Below are 20,526 nucleotides of genomic sequence, written 5' to 3'. Positions count from 1 at the left end.
TGGTTTTGCCAAATAAAAAAACTCAGTGTTGATCAAAGTTTTGGGTAGTGAGTACTTTTGCAAAGTGTAAGTATAGCACAGCTCTGAGTTATGCCCTAGATCAGAAAAGCCAACTTTGCACAAATGCAATGAAAACATGTTTTGAGTACAAGATTGAAGTGCCATCTCTGTTTACTGTTTCTCTGCATCGTCACTTAGTTGGTGGAGAGGGCATTTCATAGCTCTCTGATAGTATCTTTCTACTTGTTTCCCAGATCAATGGAAGAGTCTCAATGGGACTTTGACTGGAAATTCTAAAATGATGCTGTGTAATAGCTGTTGACCACTAAAAAAAATGACTGGTGTGACTACAATTTTAATTCAGCTTAATTTTGGTCAATTTAGATTTTAAAACTAAAGTTGTTAACACTAATCAAACTTATTTGTTGGGGGTACCATGTTTTTCACTTTAAACTTTGGAGATTTACCTTTAAATTGAGATGTGCTAAAATACACACTGATGTTCATTGTTAGTATGAAAAAGAATGTAAAATGCCAATGTTGAAATAATAATATTTTTGATAACTAGTAAAAATGGAATGCATTATCAAAATGATATGCATTTTATACCTTTTATACCTATTAAACATGGCTAAAATGTGAAACTATGTATGTGGCTCTCATAATTCTAGTGAATGATACTTTCTAGATGATTTTTATAATCTTCCAAGTAGAACATATACTATCAATGAGCCTTACACTTTAGTATGTGGGGCACCTTTCATAGCAGACATTCAGTGCCAAGATACTCCTTTCCATGTGGGGTAAGGAAAACAATGGAAGGAGAATCAATTTTACCTTGAAGCCATCACCAAGTTCAATACTCAGTGTCACTGACATTACCAAATTAAGCTGCCTTAAAGGAGTGGGTAAAACAGAGAAGAAGGAGTAAGGAGATTATATAGGTAAGAGAATATTTCACAGAATTGAACCTTTTCAAGAGGGATGGATAGCTGGATGATGGATTAAGAGAGGCGTCCTTAGGCCTGGATCTCAATGGATTCTTGATTGATAGATGCAATAAAGAAGAAAGTATCTGAGTGGGTGGAGGGGGAAAAAATCACAGAAAGAAGCTGTGTAGGCAATAATTCTTCTGAAAGCATCAGTTTACAGTATTTGACCAAGTTCTTTCTGCTAGCAGATATCATCTTCCAGAATCTACTTATCACTGCGCAACAGGCCTGAAATTCCTTCTGTCAAGGTTGCAAGCAGCCCCATGACCCTATAGGGTCTTCTCTGCCTATCCCTGTGGCCTTTGAAAATACAGCTGGATAGGTTGCCTATACCACTAAAACAGAATTGAGACTGGGTCTTTTGTCTCCTGAGTCCTAATTAATATCTATCACTAACTGCCACATCATTTATCCCTGTTTTTGTTTTCATTTTCAGCACTGTTGTTTGAACACAGGGTGTTGTGTATGCTTAGGCAAGCACTCTACCATTGAGTATAATCTCAGTCCCATCGGTATTAATTTATAGTATTAAAATGATTGTAATTTTTACTTGTGATTTGAGTTTTGTGCACATCCTGGCAGCTTCTGGTCAGCCACCTTGTGTGCTGATGGTCTGGTGACAATTATTGTTTCTTTAATCCAGTTACTTTTGAATTTTAAATATGCTCCAGTCACTGACAAAATAGTCATTGTAAAATTTATATGGAATTAAAGTGATCATTAGAAGTCAAAGTGACTAAGTTTTGGAGTAAGAAAATGTTCTCAAAGACCATTATTTACTTCAGCAATATTTCATAAGAAGGGAAGGAATTTTAGTTAAGAGTAGATGTCTAAAAGTTAAATAAATTGAAATAAAATACTATTTTTAAATGTTTAAGAACTGGCATCCAAGTCATCAATAGCTTTCCTTAGTGACCACAAATCAAAAGTAGCCTCTGGAGGCTGAAACTAAAAGCCAAAGCACTATATGAGAAAACTCACAACTGTACTTTCTCAAACATATGAGAACGGCACAAATAGAACTATTTCTACAGAGAATGCAATCTACAGTATCTACAAACTGCCAATATATGGTAAGCTTTATGCTATATTATATAATACATTTTTCCAGTGAAAAGATAATACTAGACACCTATACACAAACTGTTTATATAAGAGGTTCTTTCTTTTCCCCCTTCAGTTACAGTAAGTAAATGGAATACACTCTCTGAGGATGGATTGTGTTATATGTGAAAGTCATGCTTGCTCTTGAATAAGAGTTGCCTATATATATAAAATCCGATGGGGCTGGGAATGTGGCTTAGTGGTAGCATGCTTGCTTAGCATGCATGAAGCCCTGGGCTCAATTCCTCAGTACCACATAAATAGAAAAACCAGGAAGTAGCGCTATAGCTCAAGTGGTAGAGTGCTAGCCTTAAGCAAAAGAAGCTCAGGGACAGTATTCAAGCCCTGAGTTCAAGCCCCAGGACTGGAAAAAAATAAAATAAAATCCTCTGGACATGAAGTTTGAAAAGGTGTAATTTATAAGCATGCCTGGGGACATTTCGAATTTCTGCCTGATTTATAAGCATTACAAAGCCCATGCTAAGGAAGCAATTCAAAAGTCCCATAGCTGTGCATGGTTAGCTCGTATCCACTCTCAGCCAGCCACCCTGTGGAACGTTTGCACACTAGTCTTCATTTTTTCCGTCTATATTTCTTCTCATCTAGCTTTTTCAGGAATGTTATTCCTATTTCCGTCACACTGTCGCCTTTTAGTCTGTCTTGCAAGAATGTAACATCAGCAGCCAAATTAACCTAGGAAAGAAAAACCGAAATAGGACTGTTTCATTCAATTTTCAAAAATCTCTAAATATTTCTTCATCTCTCAAATCCAGTGTGCTCCACAGATGACTGTGTGTTGCCCAGAGATGGTCTGGCAGCACATGACCTCCGTCATGTGATTTTACTAAGGGAAAGACAACTTCAGGGCTGGGATTTCCAGACATGTACACAATGCTGAGCTTTGCTCATGCATAGAGCTGGACTGTGGCTCCATCTCCAGAAAAGATAGCCTTTACCCAGTGTGCTTTGTCCAGTAGAACTTCCAAGGATAAATGGATTCTTAAAAGTTTCCTCCCAAATGGATTGACAATAAAGCCTTCTGTCATCCCCTAAATAATATAATAACTTATTCTAGCAACATTTAGCCATGACTTATGGCTTTAGTTGCTTTGAAAAAAATATCAACTAAATAAATTATAAATATAAAATTAAAGATCGAAACTACAGCCATGAATATTTGATAGCTGGCTCTCGTTTCTTTTTGGAAGCATTTCCCACTTTTTAGACAAATGAAGGAAGTTCTTAGGGCTCATTTCAGAATTCATTAAACTCAACCACCCTCTGTACAGAATTAGTTCAGAATCATTTAAGATCATTAGGATAAATAACATAAATTAGCGGAAGTACCTAATTACAAACAATCACAAGTGTAAAAATGTCTGAGTATAGCAAATAAGTAATTAATAATTATTGAATCCATCTCCATGTGCCAAATTATCTGGCACATGGTACAAATACCAGAGTACAAATACCATCCTTTGTGGTACTTACTACCAAATAGAAGGATAGAGATGGCACTTTGAAACACAAAATCCAAATTTATCCTCAGCCTTTTCTTTTTATAATTTTCTTTTAGTTAGTACATATTAAGATCATGAGGAAGTTTTACTGTAGTAATACCATAGACACACACAGTATACATAGAACAACTTTACCCCCTCCACTTTGTTCTGAAACCCTTATTTTCCCCCTCTCTTTCAGCGATTGGTGAATTTCATTTTACTGTCTTTATATATCTAACTACATCAAAATCTATGTCTCTATATTAATATAGATGGACAATCCTACAAAAGTGCTGGAATAGAATTATGAAGGATCTTTGCGAAAAATTTATTGTTTCTGTTGCTTTATGGTTTTGAACTACCTTTTTCTCCTTCCCAATTATTATAAATAATTAGAATTTATGATGACACTGATCAAGATATATTGTATTCACAACTGCTTTGTTAAATGGCAGCTCCTTTGTACAACTACTTAAAGATAATAATATTTTAAAATTACATATGCAGCTCCTTAGTGAGTAGGTCAATATATGCCTAGACTTCGGTTACTACCTGGCCCCATCATTCTTAACAGCAAAGGTTCTGGGAGAAAAATGAGACTTTGTTGACTCTTCCCTCTTCCAAAGCTTCCAATAGCAGTTCAATAGACTATGACAGTCTTCTTCTCTTTCTACTTTCCCAATAAAAACTTAACCAAAGTTTGCCACGATCCTTTGGTAAGGTGTGTGAATATTTTTGAGGTCTTGTTTCACTGTCTCTATATTGATCTTGTTTAGCCTGAGATACTGTGTTCTTCCTGATATATTTTCACCTGTATTTACTCTTGGTTTTTTTTTGGGGGGTGGGGTTTTTGTTTGTTTGATTGGGTTTTTTTTGCCAGTCCCGGGGCTTGAACTCAGGGCTTGGGCATTGTTCTTGAGCTTCTTTTTCTGAAGGCTAGCACTCTACCACTTTAGCCACACTGCCACTCTCTGTTGACTTTTTCTGTGGTACTAAGGAATCAAACCCAGGGCTTCATGCATGCTAAGCAAGCACTCTACCACTAAGCCACATGTATTTACTCTTTCTTTTTTTTTGGGGGGGGGTCCGGTTGTGCGGCCTGAACTCTGCGCCTGGGCGTTGTCCCTCAGCTCCTCAGCTCAAGGCTAGCGCTCTAGCGCTTGAGCCACAGCGCCACTTCCGGCTTTTTTCTTTTTGCTTATGTGGTACTGAGGAATCGAACCCAGGGCCTCAGGCATGCAAGGCAAGCGCTCTACCACTGAGCCACCTTCCCAGCCCTATTACTCTTTCTTGATATCCTTTGCAGTCTTTGTATTCTGTAACTTACTCCTAGTTCACTGTTACTTTGGGTTCTATATGAGGTTTCCTTTTCTTCTCTCTCTACAGCCTCTCCCTATTCATTGTTGGCTGATTTCAATGATTCTTCAGTCACAACCCTTCGTAAGCTTCAGACACTGGATGTCTTCAGTCCCTCTGTCTCTGTCTCTGTCTCTGTTTCTGTCTTTGTATGTGTGTGTGTGTGTGTGTCTGTGTCTGTGTCTGTGTCTGTGTGTGTCTGTGTGGTGTGTTAGGCACCCAAACTAAAGCAGATTCAAACATGAGATTTTTTCCCTTGCCTCTTCAAATTCCCAATGAACTCCTGGTTTTGCTCTCCTGGTCAGAGTGCAACCTTACCTACAGGCTGTTCCCCGGACTAAAAGTTATTCTTGAATCCTGTTTTCAGCCTTGTCCCTTAAGTCAGCTCACAACCTGTCTACCTTCATAAACCTTGCTCAAACCGATCGTGATGAGCACTCTAAGGAGTTTGGCTTTTGTTTGAGGTTAGCATCATAGGCTTCCTAACTGCCCTTCTTTCTCTGCTTTTCAGCATTGATCCTTTCAATAAAGGGCTAGGGGAGAAGCTGAACCTTCTTCTATTGTCTGGTATGTTGACAGTGGAATAAAATTTCTAGAACACAAAGTTCAAAATTTCAAATTGAGGGCTGGGAAGGTGGCTCAGTGGTAGAGCGCTTGCCTTGCATGCATGAGGACTTGGGTTCAATTCCTCAGCACCACATAAGTAGAAAAAGCCAGAAGTGGCACTGTGGCTTAAGTGGTAGAGTGCTCCCCTTGAGCTGAAGAGCTCAGGGGCAGTGCCCAGGCCCAGAGTTCAAGCCCAGGACTGGGATAAAAAAGAGGAGGAAAGAAAAAAATTCAAATTGATAAACCTGCACTGACTCTAATTCTTCAGGTATAGAACTCCGAATTCTTTTTTTTTTTTTTTGTAGGTCATGGGGCTTGAACTCAGGGTCTGGGTGCTGTTCCTGAGCTCTTCTGCTCAATACAAGCGCTCTACCGCTTGAGCCACAGCACTACTTCCAGTTTTCTTGTGGTTTATTGGGGATGAGAGTCTCATGGACTTTCCTGCCTGGGCTGACTTTAGAACCATGATCCTCAGATCTCAGCCTCCTGAGTTGCTAGGATTACAAGTATGAGCCACCATCACCTGACTTGAATTCCTTCTTTAATCTGATTTCTGTGAAGGATGCAAACCTCATTCTCCCAACAAGTCCTCTTTCCCTCTTTGTATCAGTTGTGCCAGATGAATTACAGTTATTGGTTCTTGGAATGAAATACTCTTCTTGCTCATTTGGACAATTGGATTTTTCTACCTAAAATATTTTCCTCCTGTTCTTTAACTCAAACCTTTCACCTACCATTTGTCTTTCAAAATCCAGTTCCATTTCTAAAAATTAACAGATGTCTTTCCTGCCTCCGGTCCTCTCCTGGCCATTTATCATACTTTTTTATACATATGACTTTGAATCAGATCCTTTAAGGGTAGTGATTGCATCCTGCTCATCTTTACATCATCAATGCCTGGGATTTAACAGATATTAACATTTGGATTTGTTATACCAATGAATAATTCAGGTGTGGAAGGCAACCTCCAAAATGGCCTGAAATGCCTAGTCCTCACCCTTGTTGTATCAGGGTTGGCAACACGTGTTACCAAGCTGTAATGGTGAGTTTGTGACCTACAAAGTTGTTTATAAAGCTAGAAAATCCACACAACTTCTTAGCCAGTGGCCAAGAAAGCGCTTGAGGTTACCTGCACAAGCTTAGAAGGAGGTCTCCAGCTTCAGTCAGGACTGCAGAGGTTGTAACCCTGGCTAATAACTCAAATCCACGTGTGCTAACCTTGGAAAGGTTCTGAGCCCCAGTTACCCAGCTGAAATGCTCCAAAATTCTCATCCTTACAAACTGTGTCTTGGTTTTGAGGTATTTTTTTAAATCAGTACTAGATAACTAACACAAGTGGAAAATGAAGTAAATGCATTCTCTCTCTCTCTCTCTCTCTTTCCCCTTACCATTTCCAGGGCACCTCTGATAACCCCACAGAGTAAGCTGCAGTAGCACAGAGAAGATCGCCCAGCCGGCAGCTCCTCCACAAACTCTGCCAAAGGATTCTTGTCTAGAATCAGGGAAAATTCATTTCTGCTTGAATTGTGACAGGTCACACTTGGTGTAATTCCCAAGTACATCTTGAAAGCAACCTAAAAATAAAGATGGGGAAGTGGAGAATTTAATAACAGTTGGTGTAGAACAAATATCTATTAGCAGGATAATGAAATACTCCGTTCCAGGCATTGAAGCAGTATGATTAAGACAAGTCTTCAGTGAGGACATCTGGACTCACACTTAGCTTTACAATTTATTGACTCTGTGCCATGTGAGGGTGTTTAATCCTTTTATTAGTTTGATGGAAAATCCTAAGGGATACATTATAGCTTATGGAAAACTGCCATAAGGCAATATTTTTGCAAAACATGCATTTAAAAATATGCATTTCCTTTAGGAGAGTGAGAGATTCAAAGATTATTACTCATGGACATAACAGTATGGTATCCGTCACATTAGTATTAGCAAAACTAAGGTCCTGAAGGAGAGGGGATCTCAGACACCTATGCCCCAACAGGGAAGTCCTGGCTAGAGCCAAGTAAGCTTTGGATCGATGACAGCTATGGATGTGTATGGAAGGAGAATCCTATTATTGTAGACAAACAGATCTCTGAGAAGGAGTAAGGGATATTGGTGAGAGAAACAAAACTGAGACATAAAGTAATTTTCAAAAACAGTGTTTTATAGCACTTGAATTTTACAAGGGAGAGATGGAAGAAATCTTGGAATCTATTTCTTTTGAACGTCTACTTTTCAAATGAGCAAGCTTTTCTGTTTCAGAAAAAGCAAAAAGGATACAGCCAAGATTGTAGTATAACTTAGTTCCTTGGCTCAGAGTCCAAGGCAATTTCTTTTCACAAAACACACAGGTCTGTAGTTAATTAATAAAAACGTGTCAACTTGACATGTTGTAATCCTTCAAACGTCTTAATTAACTAATGTTTTAAATTAAGAGCAGCATGGAAAAGAAGTGAAAGCAATTTTCTTTAGTCATAGTGTAAAACCATAAGAAGTTCTTTGATCATTCATTCAGAACATATTGGGCCTACCAAATGCCTCGTGCAATGTGAGTTCAATATCCCTTTGCAAAACAGTTGCTGACGGGGCATTCACTCTATGTTTGATACTGTGTTTAGTACCAGAAGACATGAATTAGCATGTATTAGCTAACTCATGAAGACATGAGTTAGCATTTGAAAAGCTGACAAGGTGGGGGTAGAGATGAGAAGCATTGTAAGTACTAGGAATATGACATGAAATATCACAATGAGGTTCAAAGAAGTTGTACCTCTATCAACTTGTGAGCAGTGGGGAGCTCTAAAGCTTGGAATGGGTTATGCAGAATCATGTATATTTTAAACCTCTGTGGCAATGTGGAGGGTGAATTTTACTATTGTAGGTACAGGGGGCATGCAGCAAGAGGGAGAGTTACTAATGAAGAAGTTACTACACTGGCCCAGAAAAGAAAAATGATAGCTCCTGTTTTGCTTCAAAATTCCAATTGTCTTTAAAACCTTCACATATAAATTTAAAACATACTAATTTGTAAAATATGGTGGAAATCTTTGAATTCAAACCTCTTTCAGAAGGCATAAGATAAATCCCTGTCTTCTAAATTGTAAGTCATATAACAAGAGAATAAAAGATCTTGAAAGTCTGAATGTGGAGATTTGATTTGGTTCCCAATTGATTGAAACCCATTTCTGCTAGTGTTGATTCTTTCCACTGGAAAATTTCTAACCTCTTTGCATGAGAATTTCTTTGTCTTTTAATCCAAGGGACATGGAAATAATATTTAAAAAGGAGTCCATGCACTTTGAATGTATTCTACTTCTGTGTTTAGGCAGCCAGTTCACGGCCCAGCATCCACCAGTAGGAGGCATTATCTGAACACTGTTGGGAAACACGCATTCCTAGGGAATGACATTGTTTCCTTATCTGGCTGAATTCAGCCAGAGAAGGAGGACTGTTGTTTCTAATGAAGAAAGAACTCCACCCTCACCCAGCCACAGCCACAGCTGCAGTGTCAATAGCAAGAGCAGCATTTCCCCTCTTTGTGTATGTCCAACATGGAAGCTTTTCAAAGCATTTTAAAGTTCTTTCTGAATCAAAAAACTGCTATTGGCTACAGCTTCATGGCTTTGCTGACCTTGGGAGGTGAACGCCTCTTCTCACTGGTGGCTTTCAAATGCCCCTGTAGCACTGAAAATATGGCCTATGGGTTGGTTTTCCTTTTTGCTCCTGCCTGGGTGTTACTGATCCTTGGATTCTTTCTCAACAACAAGGCATGGAAACTCTTCACAGGTTGTTGTGTCAATCCCAGGAAAATCTTCCCCAGGGGCCACAACTGCCGCTTCTTCTATGTCCTAGGACAGATCACTCTGAGTTCTTTGGTGGCTCCAGTGATGTGGCTTTCTGTGGCTTTGCTTAATGGGACGTTTTATGAATGTGCCATGAGCGGGACGAAAAATTCCAGACTTCTGGAACTGATTTGTCACGGCAAACCCAAAGAATGCTGGGAAGAGCTATACAAAGTATCCTGTGGCAAAACTAGCATGCTACCCATGGACAATGAAGAAGTGAAACTGTCTCTTCAAGCCCAGTCTCAGGTAAGAAGAAACTCATCTTTTTTCTTTCTCTCTCTCTCATAAACATGAATTGAAAGTATTCTCTCTGTTCTCTTGTTCGGGGAGGAGTCTAAATCTTGCCCAAATAATTAAACTAGATGGAAATTGGAATCTGATACAGTGCTAAGACAATCTCAGGAAATGCTTTTTAAAAGCTGGATGGCTCCGTAAAATTGCTGGTTGGATTCTATCTTTTCCATTTCTGAAAAGAAAACATCCTCTGGGTTATGCATATGTAAATACTTAAGTACTTTAAAACAATCTCTCTAGGTTGACTTTGTAAATAATGCATAACAGCCAATTCTAAACTGCGTGTTAATGGGGGGGCTGTAATTAAGAATTACTGCTTTCTATCAATTATTTATTTTCAAACTGGTTTCTCAGAGAAACACAAACATATTATTAAAATATGTCTGAGCCATCTGATCTACTACTTTTGTTGCCTGTAACATAATTGCCACAGGGATTCTCTTGAATGGTTTCCCGCAATTGCTGTTTCTGTGTATTAATAATATTGACAAACTTGAGAAGCATTTCCCATCTAAAAAAGGACTTAGTAGTCTTAAATAACTTTCAGTGAAAAGCGACCATATTCACTAGGGAGATGATGTATTTTACTCTTTGTACTGTACAGCAAAAGAACTTCTTATGTTACTTTAGAAACTCACATTTTGAGAGACAGTTTTATTTAGGAGGAGAAAACTTAAGCTTCACTTAACTGACACAAGGATATCTTAGTCAGTCATCTCCTCAGGTACATGACCAGAAATCCAGATGCATAGACCTTGTGAATAGTGGGAATTGTATCTCCAAATCAAAACAAGCAGTGAGAGTGAAGAACTTCAAAATTTGTCAGAAATAATACTCATTTCAGAAAAAAAAGCATTGAAAATAGTGTATGTACTTAAATATAATTTTTCAATAAGATCTGCTTTTATACACATCAAGCAAAGTCTGTTCTTAGGATCAATCATATATTCCAAAATAATAGACAGCAAAGTCACATTTTCTTTATAAACTGATAAGCCAAAAATTGTCCCCAAGCAAAATCTTTTGCTTTTTGTATAAAATACATTTTGATAAAAACCTGCCGAGCTCCTAAAAGTCTTCCTTCTTTTGTTGAAGGAAGGTAATAATTACAAATGTTATGACAGAACACAGGAATTACGGTTTATGTCCTCAGGCACCAGGCTCCATTCAGTCAGTGCCAGGTTCACACTTAGCACTGGGTAAGCTTTTCTTATGTAAACACAGGCGCATCCTGTCATAGCCAAGACTGGGTACAATGACCTGTTGACTTTTCAGCAGGATGAAAAGGACCTGGGGCTGATTTCTATGGGCGGATACCTGAAAGATGTGGATGAAGGCTGATGTAGCAATAGCAGATGCTGACCATAAGGTTCACATGGCAGGAGGCAGTGTATAGTCCAGACCAATAATTGGGCATGTGGGTGGGGGTGGAAAAGTGCATTCATCCATGGGTGGGGCCTGGCAACAAGAAATCCAGCTAGATGACTCTATTCTTAAGGAAGACAGAAGGGAACAGTGGAAAAAGCTCAGTGTTGAGTTAGCTGGCTTTGGATTTGAACGCTGATACTGCCACCCCTGAGCTAGTGACCTACAGCTAGAGCTCTAGTTGTCTCATTGTGAGGGATAATAACACCTACCTTAGAGAATTGTTGAGAGATTTAAAGAGATGAAAGTGGACATAAAGATTCTAGAACATCATAATGTCCTAAGTTGAAGAGAAAACTACCAGGAATGCTCTGGAGATTGAAGTGGAAGCATCCAATGCAATCTAATTAGACTGTGTATATTGTGAATTTGAGGAAGGAGAAGGTTCCACACTCAGATAAGAGCAGGTCAATGCTGACTTCATGAAAAAGGGGAAAGATGACCCAAAGCTGATCAAATAGTTTCAGACTCAGCTAGTTGGCTCAGGTACTGAGGGAGGTAAGGTGGCCTACTTGTAGAGAAAGAGAAATGATGAGCCCAGGAAAATTTCACGATTTTCCAAAATACCTCTATGATGTGCAACCCCCATTTTATAGCTGAAGAAAGTCTGAGAGGTACAGACAACATCCACAATGAGGGGAAATCTAGGATTTAAACCCAAGTAATGTCAATCCAAAGTTGGCCTATATGTAAAAAGTGAGACTCCGATCACCTCATGAATGAGACAGAGCATGGAAATCACTGATCTAAAGCTAATTTGGGGTTCTGTAATGGTCTTGGTGGGTTTAGTAACAAATTGATGTTTCAAATGATCCATCTGCTAATAGGTCATTGAACTAAATATCAAGAGATACTTTTGAGGAAATCTGTTAGTTGTCTAAATATTAAATTAATTCTAATTATGGAAAATAGAATTTAAATACTTAAAATTAGAAGCTATCTTGAGTGATGTGGCTTTTGTTTCTAAATAATTTTTAAAAATTAGCAGGACCATAGCTACTCAACAGGGAGTTTGCTTTTATTTTAATGACCAAACTTGAGAAGAAGTAATCCCCAAGATCAAGAATGGCTATTTTTTTTTCCTCAGCATTTAGACAGGATTTGTTTTTTTACAAGTTCAGCCTCCTTATTATATCAAGTCTGTCTCTCTTCAATATGGATAATAAATAACAACCATTTTGCTGCTCTGCAGATAGTCACATGAAATTATATATTTTAATTTATTATGAATTATATTTATAAACATACTTATAAATATTATATTTATTATAGATATGTAGTGAGAGATGATAGATATAATATATACATATATATATATATATATATATATAAAAATACCTGGCTAATAAACTGGTAATTCCTTCAAAAGCCACAATTACTCAGGCACAGAGGTTTTTCCTCTAATAGCTAATACCATTTGTGAGCTTTATCCAATACTTAATAATCTATACTTTTTATTCTTTTCTATTCACTAGCCTTCTGGTTATTTTACATAGCAATAATCTTGGTTAGGTGACTAGGTATAAGGCCAATTTGAACTCTATTTTGACTGTTAAAAAGTGTTGAAAAGTTTAAGGTGATTTCCAATGACCTATGGTAAGAACTTGTATTAATTTAGTTAGACATATTCTAATAATGCTACCTCTGTGGTAGAACTGCCTTTGTGTTGTCATTCTGCTTTTACATGCCCTCAATCTGTATCTCTTCCTAAGATTCTAGGATGGATCCTGATTTGTTCAGCATCCTTCTTCTCCCTGCTCACCACTTGTTATGCACGCTGTCGGTCTAATGTGAGCTATTTACAGTTAAGCTTTTGGAAGACATATGCACAAAAGGAGAAAGAGCAATTGGAAAATACATTTTTGGACTATGCCAACAAACTGAGTGACAGGAATCTGAAATGCTTTTTTGAAAACAAGAGACCAGATGTCTTTCCCATGCCCACTTTTGCTGCCTGGGAAGCTGCTTCGGAGTTGCATTCTTTCCACCCAAGTCGACAACACTACAGCACCCTCCACAGGGTGGTGGAAGATGGCTTGGCTCCTTGCTCCCAGGATGATGAGACAGCAATGGTCCTTGTTGGTTCTGCCCACAATCTATAGCTCATCATCACTGACTTGAAGTGTCCAGAAGTATACTATTCTGACAGCTTCCTTCTGCATCAATAACAACCTTGTATTGCCAGATTTGGGAAACTGATTCGAAGCTACCAAGTACAATGCCAGGATGGGCTCAAATTGATGTAAAGTGGTAACAGACTCTTACGTTAGTAGAAGATTGGGTTCTGTGGGCCCACACATTGCTCCAAGTTCTAAGATTTTAAAATTCAGCATATAGACTTTTGCAAGGGGTCTCTGTAAATATTGGTCATGGTATCTGGGGTAGAAGTAGTGGATTGTGAGGGAACAAGATAGCCAACAAGGACTGTAGCTATATTCAACATAGTAGGAATACTTGTATAATTCTGTTCTACTGCCTTTCAATATGCATGAATTGGTTCCTTCCACTTGAAAATCATTACCTCAGAATCTGAAGATCTCAGTTCTGAAAAACAAACAATTGCAAGAGTATGATATCTATAGGTTTACACATGCATGCAGTGCTGCATCATGACTTTTGCGGACCCAGTCACATTTGACTTCACAGACCAAAATGATAATTATATTTGTATATAGATATATACATACTTATATGACTACATGATGATAAAGACAAATACCTGAATATTATATATTAAACCACATTCCTTGGGGCTGGGAAGATGGCTCAGTGGTAGACTGAATGTATATGAGGCCTTGGGTTCAATTCCTCAGCATCACATAAGCAGAAAAAGCCAGAAGTGGCACTGTGGCTCAAGTGGTAGAGCGCTAGTGTTGAGCTGAAGAGCTAAGGGACAGTGCCCAGGCCCAGAGTTCAAGCCCATGAACGACAGAAATAAAAAAAAACCACATTCCTTGAACTGAAAGTTCATTTCTTTTCTTTTTTAATGTATTTTTATTGCTACTGCAAGATGATATACAGAAGGGCTATAGTCAGGTAATGAGTACATTTCTTTTTGTAGTGTCACCCCTTCCCTCGTTTTCTCCCAGTTTTTTCCCTCCTGTCCCTCTCCCACAAATTGTACAGTTAATTTTTAACACAGTGCCTAGTGAGAATCACTGCTGCATTTGTTCATCTTTGTCCCACCCTTGCTGTGTATCCCCTCCCCCTTTCCCTCCTAAAGACATATAAACTAACAAACAGGACAAAAGATAAAGAAAACCAAAACAGTAACAAAGGAAAAAAACTCTCATTTCCATTTCTTGGAGTTCATTTCAATTAACATCCTTTTATATGATCTTAAGCACATAGTTATTGACCCTTTGTAATCCTCTCCTAAGAATATCCTCCTTTGGTCTCACTGTATGAATGTCTAGAGAGCTATAAAATTTATCATGTCCAAGTGTATTTTTTTTGTCTTTTACCATCCTGTGTGTTTACTTGTAAATTTATAGACACAATCTAGTTACCACAAATGAGGGAAACAATGCAATCTATGTTTCTTTGAGTCTGCTTACTTCACTTATTTTTTCCAAGCCTTTGTATTTCCTTACAAATGTTACAATATCATTCTTTCTAATAGAAGAGTAGAATTCTATTATATATATGTATATATACATATATCAATATATAACAATATTTTCTTAAACCATTTGTCCACTGGATTGATTCTATATCTTAGCTATGGTAAACAATACTGCAATGAACATGCTTGTGTTGGTAGCTTTAGCATGGCCTGATTTGGAATGCAAATCAGAATAAATGGGGCTGGGATGTAGCTCAGTGGCAAAGCGCTTGCCTAGCAAGCACAACGTCCTGGGTTCGATCCCCAGTACCAAAAAAGAAAAGACAAAAAAAAATCAGGATAAATGCCCAGGAGTGGAGTTGCTGGGCTATAGGGAAGCTCTATGTTTAGTCTTTTGAGGAACCTTTACATTGCTTTCCAGAGTGGCTGAACAAGTTTACATTCTCACCAACAGTGATTTTAAAATTAAAAACACTCTGTGGACTAATGTTATATGGGTTGTAGGCTTAAGGATCCAGAAGCCATGAGTGTATTTTAGTCTGTTTGGGCTACTATAACAAAATACCATAGAGTGAATGGTTTATAGGTAATATAAATTGATGTTTTACTCTTTATAAGTTGCAATTTGGTAATCAGGTTGCCAGCATGGTCAGGGTTGAGGTTGTCCCTCAAGTTGCTGACTCTTCACTGTTTCCCCATATGGTGTCAAGACAAGTAAAGTCACTAGGGTATCTTTTTAAGGACATTAATTCTGTACCTTCTAATCTTACTACAATAGGGGTTAGGCTTCAATATATAAATTGAGGAGAGGGGAGAGCACACAAGCCTAGAGAGTGTTGCAGAGTAAATCAGCCATGATTGAAGATATGGGGTTGCTACTCAGAGTAGTACCAGAAAAAAATTGTTTTACAGTTTCCCATTTATTAGGAATGCGAACTTGGATTCTACCATGTAATTTATATATATGTGTGTGTGTGTGTGTGTGTGTGTGTGTGTGTGTGTGTGTGTGTGTGTGTGTAAATTTCCCTGAAGTCTTTGAGTGGAATTGTACTTAAGGAAAGGGAGGTATGTTTTAGGCTGTGAGTACACTTACATCACTAGTGTGCTAGTTAGAGAAAGCTGGATATTAGCCTTCTACTACCATGAAACATGATGCCAAACTGAAAGGAAATCCTCATAGGTCTAAGACCAACAATCTGTGGAGTTGTGACTGATCAGAAATCTGTTTTGTTTTCATGCCCATTCCTGGCACAGTGCCTCTGAAACCCTTGGAATTTCCATGCTGTATCTTTTTGTGTGCTAATGAGGTGTCCAGTGTTTCCTGGGTAGTCTGAGGATGAGGACTGATTTGTCAGAGGAACTAACCATGAGACTAAAGAGGTGAAATCTTTAACCTTACCCTCATCCCTCTGATGAGTTGGAGAAAACCCACATTTACATTCCTGGTGGTTAGTTTTTACTGTTGCATGTGAGTGCAGAAAGGTATGTATTATATCCTTCAGGTTTTAGAGGTTTGGTATTAGTTATGTATGTGAGAAAGAGAGAGAGAGAGAAGGGAGATAGGCGTGAAAAGGGCAGAGATGTCAGAATAGAGAGGTGAAACTCAAAAACACAAACCTTCTTATTGCTTCCTAACTTGAAGCTTGCCTGCCCTAACGAGTCTGCTAAGCCTGAAAAAGCCACCTAGGAACCAGGGGTCCACATGCATCTTTTGGCTAGTGGAAATCTGAATCAGCAGTTCTACAAAAGTAGCTTAACAGGAGGAAGCTGAAGATTGAGGAGTCAGCTCTGGGGCCTGCTGCTGTCATCCTGAGCCCCAGAGGCTTTCTACAATTAAGAAGCTTCCTCATGACCGGGATGCCTCATTCAAGAATCTCCAAACTGCCTAGTAACAAGCCAGCAGCCTGGGGTACTTTTTCTGTAGCTCAGTAAGTAGAAGAGGGGTTCATCCTCTTACTCTGGAACACGTGGCTCTGGGATGAGTCATGTATTCATCCTGACTTTTGCTCCCCATCCCTGTAGAAGAGTACTTTACTCAAAAGGGAAACACGTTCAAGAAACCTTATCTGTCTTGGAGGAAATAGGTGAAGATAAAGGAAACAAATTGCATCTGCTCTTGGGTGTCCAAAGGGAACAGGCAAGGAGACAAGCCGGTCTTAGGAGACTTCCGAGGTATAGACAATTTGTTGTCTTAGGTTAGGGTCCCTAGAAGCAATACCTCACCTGTGAAACTGTGTGTAAGTGATTTCCTAAAAAGTAATGTGCTCAAAAGAAGCCTCTTAGCAGAATAGACACAAGAAAATGAGGTTTCAGATGAATATTAGTCTAATCAATATCATAGAAAATTCTGGGCCATGAGCCTTGACCTTAATCTAAAGTGAATGCTAGGGCTTCTTATGTGGCTTTGAGTTATTTCAGAACAAAAGAGGGTGAGGCCTAGATGATTCTAAGTAAGACATAGTCAGTAGCCCAATGGTAACCCTCCAGAGAAGGTTACACACACATTGGGTATCAGCACCCTGAAATGAGATATCTGGGGATGTTTTAGAAGACATCCACTGAAGTCTGCAATTGCAATTCTTCCTCAGGTCGATACTTGAAGTATATGGAAGACATTACAGTCAATCCATGCCCAGGATGACTTCTTTTTTAAACTTCTAACTTTCTCAGAAGTCAAAGAACAACAAACCCAGGCATCTTGTCTTATTCTACTATTGCTCTATTACACAACAGCAAAGGATTGGAAAGTGTTCTTTGAACAAATTTGGTACGTTCCCATACAAGGAAAACATCAAAGGACATTAAAATAAATTTATATAAAATAAATTTATATAAAATAAATTTATATAAAATTTTAATATGCTATTTTTCTGCAAGGCTTTAACTTAACTTTTTCTTCAAGGTCACCTAATAAATTTAGAAGTCTTAGAACTCATTCAGTTTATTCACAAACAATGGAAACGGAGGGGGGAAAATGACTGGCCAATGTTACAAAAAATAAGGTTTGGTAGACACATCATTAAATATATTACACATTTAGTAATGTATTATAAAGTATATATGTATCTAAATATATTTTAAAATATGCATGTGGTTTTCTAGTTGGAACACTTGAAGCGCCACTAGAATTATTAAATTGAACAGGAAAATGGTGGCATTATTAATTTCAAATATGGTACAGTACTTAAAATCCTGATGATTAATTTTTATAAAAATTAGCTGTGTGGAAGGCTGCGTTCTGCTACCCGGTGAACTCATCAGTAGCAGAAAACTCTTATGTATTCTAACATGGCATAATTCAGATATTTCAGCTAATACTTTGTGTTAGATAGCTTTCAGTCACTAGAACAAATACCTGAAATAAATTGACTCATTAGGGAATAAGATGTATCTTGGCTCACAGTTTTTGAAGTTTGAACCCATGATAAACTGGTCCCATTTCTCTGTGGCAAAAATAGTTTGCCATGGTGAAATCACATGGAAAAACAAAGCCATATATGACCAGGAAGTAAAAACAATAGAAAAGAACATGTTTTTAGAGCTATTTCTCTCTTTGAGGGCATGCCCCAATGACCTAAAGACCTCCCACTATGCTCCAACTCTTTCTGTGACTATGTTCCAATAGCACCAAACTGGAGACCAAGCTTTTCATGAGCCCTGAAGAATCACCAAAGATCTAAAGAATGGCATAACTGTTTTTCTACTTAGACTTTAATGGCTTTGCATTCTCTAAGATAGGTTTCTAATATTCTAATATTTCTAATATTGCCCCATTTTTTCTCCTTTTGGAAGGCAGAGGATAGTATATTTCATGGGTAGAACTTGAATCTGTCTCTTTTTATCTGTCCAACCCATTAAGTGAGGCCCAGATAAGACAATGTTGTAAATCTCAGAGAATAAAGTTAGACAACCTGGAGTTTTGATGTCCAAAGACAAGAGTGTATGGGTGACACAATTCTAAGAGAAGGAGAATGAGAAGAATAGGAAAAGAATATAAGAAAGGGAGAAGAGACACATATGCATATACAGAGAAAGGAGAGAAAGAGACAAAGAAAGACAGAACCTCACAAATGTATCCTTCACCTGTCTTTTTGTTATCTCTAAGTCCTCAATGAATTGGATGGGCCCCATTCACATTAGGTGAGGGTGGATCTTCCTTATTCAGTGCACTGATTCAAATAACAAGCACTTTAGAACCTTCCTTGCAGACATATCCTGAAATGAAGGCTTACCATCCACCTAAGTATCCTATAATCTAATCATATCAATGCCCTAGATTAACTATTACACATTGTAAATTAAATACATCTGAATAGGTCAAATTGAGAGATAAAGGCTGATTCTCCATACTTTGAATCTGGACTTAATAAACCAATTAAAAACATGACAGAATATAAAATTGGATTTTTAGTATTTAAGTTTATCCCTTGGCAAAATGCAATGGTCAATAATCTAGCCACCATGTAAGAAGTCTAATTATCTAGAATCCTCCAAGTCATGAAGATATATAAGGTTCTCAAGTAGAGAAAGAGAGGAGGGAGTAGGAATAGGAAAGTAAGGAGGGAGAGTCAGAGTGAAATCCTTATGTGGCAGACACAGGAGTGGAGAGTCCATTTTGGAAATTCAGAACACAATACACGGAGAGTAGAAAAGTAGGAAGGCCAGCCAACAGCTAGAACAAAAGGCTCCAAATCCAAAGCTCTACTTAAATATGCATGCCAGCTCTACTGATGCTGTTGGCTTAGTAGAGAAGTCCCCACTATGTCCTGCCCTGCCCTGTCTCATTCCCCCCCTCTCTTTCTCCTTCCCCCCTCTCTCTTTCTCATCTTATCTGAATTTCTGACCCAAGGAATCATGAGCTAAAATAAATATATAAGCCACTAAATGGAGAGGGTTAAGTATTGTCTGAAGTAATAGACAACAACATACATACAAAAAAGAATTAAAATTCATAGAAAGAGAAAAACAACAGGCAATTATATTTATAGAGAGATTTATACAAAGCTTATCTCTATACATAGGCTTTTCCTAAATGTTTTATTCCTCTTTAGATTTCAGTTGGCAGTGTATCTTTTATAGATTAGTTGAATAAATGCTAAATTCAGTCATAAATGCTACCTTCAAAACAGTTCCAGCAAAAAAAAAAAACTTGAGAAGTATTTTTAATAAACTTTTAAAATTTTGTTTGAAAGGAGCACAGTGCTGTGGGCTAGATTCCATTTAAAGCAAACATATCATTGGGAGGAGTAATACATTAAATTATTATTTGCCATTAATATAGAGAACCAAATCAGAAAAGGGGAGGTTACATAAAAGACCTGGAGTAAGCTGGAAACAAATGGTTCTTCGAGTCTTATATCTCAAAGAACACCAGCATCAGCATCATGAGGAAGTTGGTTGGAAATGCACAGAACTCCACCCCTGACATGCTGGATCAAGTCTGCAGGTTTAGAAGACCTTAGCCAACTCCTAACCACTTGGATAGTGGTTCTCAAATTTAGTACATATTAAAATCATTAGGACGACTTATTAAAATGTAGATTGCTGAATTGCATCTTTAGAGTGTCTTGTCGGACTTAATAGTTGTGGAGCGAGGCCAGTAAATCTGACTTTCTAGTGAGTTCTCAGCTGATACAGAAGTCCTTGGTCCAGTAGGAATGGGGGCTCTAAAAAACGTAAAGCAGGCAATTTGGGTGAAGGTAGACTAGAAGAAATTCAGAATGGGCTGGGAAGGTAGCTCAGTGGTAGAGCACTTGCCTTCCATGCATGAGGCCATGGGTTCGATTCCTCAGCACCACATAAGCAGAAAAAAAAAGCCAGAAGTGGCGCTGTGGATCAAG

At 38.2% G+C, this 20,526-nt stretch overlaps 2 protein-coding genes across 2 annotated transcripts in view; one reads left to right on the top strand and one right to left on the bottom strand.

The window, feature by feature from the left end:
• Positions 1 to 2,669: 2,669 nt before the first annotated feature.
• The window catches only part of Trappc3l (trafficking protein particle complex 3-like), a 44,675-nt gene continuing 26,818 nt past the window's right edge, over positions 2,670 to 20,526 (bottom strand). Inside the window, exons 4-5 of the mRNA XM_013032808.1 lie at positions 6,949 to 7,134; positions 2,670 to 2,789 (exon numbers count right to left, since the gene is read on the bottom strand). Coding sequence (XP_012888262.1) covers positions 2,670 to 2,789; positions 6,949 to 7,134 — 306 coding nt within the window. The remainder of the gene's footprint in view (positions 2,790 to 6,948; positions 7,135 to 20,526) is intronic.
• Positions 9,089 to 13,223, top strand: Fam26e (family with sequence similarity 26, member E). The gene is made up of 2 exons (XM_013032807.1): positions 9,089 to 9,648; positions 12,834 to 13,223. The coding sequence occupies exons 1-2, from the start codon at positions 9,100 to 9,102 to the stop codon at positions 13,221 to 13,223; spliced, it is 939 nt and encodes a 312-aa protein (XP_012888261.1). The 5' UTR covers positions 9,089 to 9,099.

The sequence above is a fragment of the Dipodomys ordii genome, unplaced genomic scaffold (genome assembly GCF_000151885.1).
Source record: "Dipodomys ordii isolate 6190 unplaced genomic scaffold, Dord_2.0 Scaffold157, whole genome shotgun sequence".
NCBI lineage: Eukaryota > Metazoa > Chordata > Mammalia > Rodentia > Heteromyidae > Dipodomys > Dipodomys ordii.
The sequence above is the reverse complement of the archived record's forward strand: the minus strand, read 5'-3'. Positions and strand labels throughout refer to the sequence as shown.

Excerpts from the sequence above, each read along its gene's own strand:
- Fam26e (XM_013032807.1), top strand. The coding sequence starts at position 9,100 with ATGTCCAACATGGAAGCTTTTCAAAGCATTTTAAAGTTCTTTCTGAAT. Across the intron at positions 9,649-12,833 it reads CTCTTCAAGCCCAGTCTCAG|ATTCTAGGATGGATCCTGAT; the intron begins GTAAGAAGAAAC and ends TCTCTTCCTAAG.